The sequence below is a fragment of the Mus pahari genome, chromosome 18, assembly GCF_900095145.1.
Source record: "Mus pahari chromosome 18, PAHARI_EIJ_v1.1, whole genome shotgun sequence".
NCBI classification, from domain to species: domain Eukaryota; kingdom Metazoa; phylum Chordata; class Mammalia; order Rodentia; family Muridae; genus Mus; species Mus pahari.
In genome coordinates, this window is record NC_034607.1 from 10,933,066 (window position 1) to 10,937,080 (window position 4,015).

At 44.4% G+C, this 4,015-nt stretch overlaps 1 protein-coding gene across 2 annotated transcripts in view; it reads left to right on the forward strand.

Annotated features, from left to right (window-relative positions):
• Adgrf1 (adhesion G protein-coupled receptor F1) overlaps positions 1-4,015 on the forward strand; it is a 50,186-nt gene that overhangs the window by 27,486 nt on the left and 18,685 nt on the right. For both annotated transcript variants that reach the window (XM_021218303.1, XM_029531436.1), the window contains exons 8-10: positions 208-266; positions 2,421-2,572; positions 3,442-3,605. In XM_021218303.1, coding sequence (XP_021073962.1) covers positions 208-266; positions 2,421-2,572; positions 3,442-3,605 — 375 coding nt within the window. The remainder of the gene's footprint in view (positions 1-207; positions 267-2,420; positions 2,573-3,441; positions 3,606-4,015) is intronic.

The following is a 4,015-nucleotide window of genomic DNA, read 5'->3' on the forward strand; positions in this document are numbered from 1 at the left end:
TGTGTGTGTGTGTGTGTGTGTGTGTGTGTGTATTCTCAGTTGCCACTTGACTGCATTTGTTATGACATATAACTTCTTCCCATGGCCCCTTCCTCTTTTGCTCATCTGTTACTGCTTTATTTATTGTTTGCATCTGTATTTTGCTCCAGCGTCCTTTTGATGTGTGAGGACAAAGATTGAATCATTGTCTTTTGTTTTCCTTCTAAGCTTAAAGAAGCGTACAGAAGAGTCCATGGTTTTGAGTCAGTTCAGGTCACCCAATTTCGGTAAGTCCCATCTGGTCTCAGAAGGGCTGCTCTAGAATTCTTCACTGGTCCTGAGAGTGCCCAGTGATATTTCTGCTGCCTTTGACGGAACTGAAAAGGCAGTGCTAGGCAGATAGTTTAGTCAGTGTCTACCTTGCAAGTATGAGGTCTGGAGTATGACCCCAGAACCCCATAACAGTGCCTGACATGGTGGTGCATACATTTATTCCCAGTGACAAGGTAGTAGAAGCAGAGGACCCCTGGGATCTACTGGCCAGCAAGACTCACCTAATGAATGAGATCCAGGCCAGTGGGAGATCCTCTCTCAAAACGGGTAGATGGTATTCCTAATGGCAACCTGAGGTTGCTCTCTGCCCTCCACCTGCAAGTGCACACATGCATGTGAACACACATGCATGTGAACACACATACACATTTATGCATAGAACATACACACACACACACACATACACACACACACACATACACACACACACACTAAAAGGAATTGTAAATACATGGGCATAAGGTGGCAGGACCTTGAGAGGAAGAGGGGCATCATAGAGTTCAGGTTCAAGAAAGGGTGAGAGGTGGCATTAGCGTGTGGGTGTTGAGAGGTGTGCATTTCCTGCCACAGCGAATGTGGTGTTGTATTATTTGGAGTCAGGATGGAAACCTTGTATAAATTATCCTTCTGGGCAGACAGGTATCAAGTATAGTCTGTGGTTTAAAACTCAGAGGTCATTGTCTACAGCAAATAAAGGGATATTTAGTAAATTAGCCTTTTGTTTATGATTCAATTCCAAGTTATTTGGAGCTGAACATGCATGCCTCCACTCCAGCTACTTGTGGGCTACTTGCTAGAGGAAGTAGCTCAGAGTTCAAGGAATGTGACTCATCATTTTTTTCCCATGGTTCACTTCAAACCAGTCATGGGGAATTTTCAACAACACTTGCTATAAATATATTCCTATTCCATAAAGTCATTTAGAAAGTCCCACGGGAATAATTTACTTTAAAACCCAACCCAGAGACCACTGCTTCCATCTTATCGCGAGCCTGTATCATGGATTATTTTCTTTTGTGTGCCTTTTCTGTCAGTGAATGCTGAGATGAACCCGAGATCCAATCCCAGTGGCTTTTCCATTCAAAAGCTGAAAAGGCATGATGACGTATACTTGGCATCCTACTGCTTAGGATGTGGAGGCAGGGAGGATTGCTATTACTTCATGACTGACCTAGAGTGCAAAGTGAATACAAGGGTAGCCTGGGTTACCCAGGGAGACCTTGTCTCAAAACAAAATAAAGGATTGCTAGGAAGGTAGTAGAGGAAGCGGTACGGGGGCGGGGCTTCAAGGCCTATTTAGGAAGAGGGACTTTTAGTTGAAAAAAATGTCTCCCTAAGATTTGCTTGTACACAAGCCTGGAGTGCATTTTCTCAATTACTGATGGGTGTGAGACCCAGCCCATGGTGGGTGGTGCTATCCCCCTGGGCAGCTGGCCCTAGGTGTTATAAGGAAGCAGGCTGAGGAGGCCGGGGAACAAGCCAGTTAACCCCATTCTTCCACGGTTTGGCTTTAGTTCCTTCTTCCAGGTTCCTGCCCTGACAAACTGAAGTTCCCTCTATAATAGACTGTTACCCTGGAGGGTAAGCAAAGGAAAACACTTTCTTTCCCAAGTTTCTTTTGGTCGTGGTGTTTTACCATAGAAATGTTAACTCTAAGACGTCATTATAAGGACCTGTTTCAAAAACCAGGGATGTATGCCATGGGGAAACCTTCTCCGTGCAGCCATACACAGTGTGAGAACATTGCTTCCTCTTTCTATGCTTGTCACTGTCTGCCGGTCTCTCATGACATTTAACATTTAGAAATGTGTGTGGATATATGTATGCATGTGGGGATGCATGTGCATGCAAACGAACGTGTACATATGCATGCATGGATGCAAATATATGTGTGCATAGACGTGTGTGTATTTATGTGTGATATAAGTGTGTGTGTGCACATACACGCATTATGTGTGTATATTGCACATATTTCTCTGCTTCATAAAGGTATGCAGCAGATCTGCTTGCTTCTTTCCTGTGGACTCCATGCCATGCATTTCCAGATTTGCCCTAAGAGACTAAAGGAGGGCTCAGTGAATCTCTTTCTTCCCACATCCTTACTGCAGCAAGGGAAGCATCGTTGTTGGCTATGAAGTGACCGGCTCCACTAGCCCTGCTGAGCTCCTCTCTGCCATTGAACAGGAGGCAGAAAAGACACAGGCGGCCCTGAGGAGGCAGTTTCCAGTCAAATATGGCTCTTTTCGAGTATTCGGGAAAGGTAATGCTGGGGGGGCTCCCATCTTTGCTTCAGTCTCATTAGTCTCAGTGCCCTCGGAAATTAGAGTTTTAAGAGACCGTTTCTAAACCCTACTTTTTCTGAAAACTGGCCAACTGGACAACTCTCACCACCGGACAGACTCGACCCCAACTGAGCCTAAGACTGTTATTACTTGGAGATCTGAGAATCTCAGATAAATGTCCGGAAGTGCTGACTTCACTACAGCCTATGATGGAAGTGGCTCAGCTGTGCTTTGCTTTTGTGGGTACACACATATGTGTATGTGTGTGTTTGGCTCAAGGTTGATGTTGGGTGTCTTCTACAGTTGCTTTCCACCTTAGAGATAAGGCAGGGTCTCCTATGGAACCGGGAACTCATCTTTTTAGTAAATGTGGCTAGCCAGCTTGATCTGAAAATTTCCCGTGTCTATCTCCTGAGTGCCGGTGGGATTTCGGGTGGGCTACTGTGCCCACGTGGCATGTACGTGGGTTCTGAGGATCTGAGCTCTGATACTTGTGCTTGCATGGCAGGTGTTTAACCCACAGAGCTGTCTCTTGTCTTCTCGTATTTTCGTAAGTGATTACATTGTGCTTTGGTTCACTTGAAACCAACCAGCTGATAATCCCTTAAGAACAGAGTTGCTGGCAATGGTCAGATCCCTGGAAGGAGAAATCATCTTGAGTAGGAGGCATCAGGAAGAAGGGGGTCTACGGATGCTCTTGGTCGTCAACATTTTACCTGTGCTTCCAAATTTTGCCTGGGTTTTAAATCTGGAAATATAACTTCTGAAGCACTTAAAACACCGCATTTTTTTGTAGGGTACTGGAATGTTCTAGAGTAATTTTTCCCCTGTATCTGTTATTTTTCAGCTCAGTGTAACAGCATCTCTTTTGGATTCGGGTCTGAGAATGATGAATATACTCTACCCTGCAGCAGTGGCTTCAGAGGAAGCATGACGGTCAGATGCCAGTCCTCTGGGTGGCACATCACCAGGGAGTCCTGTGTGCTCTCTCAGCTGGAAGAACTAAAGAAGGTGACACTTTTTTTCCAGTAGGGAGCTTGAATTTCACAGTGAGCATCTCCTAGAGATTCTGACTAGGCAGAGGGCCAAAGGTGACTATTGATATCGTTGGACAGAATGCAAAAGTATGAAAACTCTGTTGGGTTTTAGTTAAGCAGGGATTGTAAGCATGACTGACAGAGGCAGAAAATGTCTAATGACTTTATCTTAGTAAAGTCACTCAATACCAAGAGATATAATAGATGCTGAAGCACCAACTAAGGAGGACTTGGACATCCAAGAGGCCTTGGAGTCGAAGATTAAAGGGAAGCATGAATCAGGGCAATGTACTTAATATAAGCAAGAACACACACACACACACACACACACACACACACACATATATATATATATATATATATATATATATATATATATATATA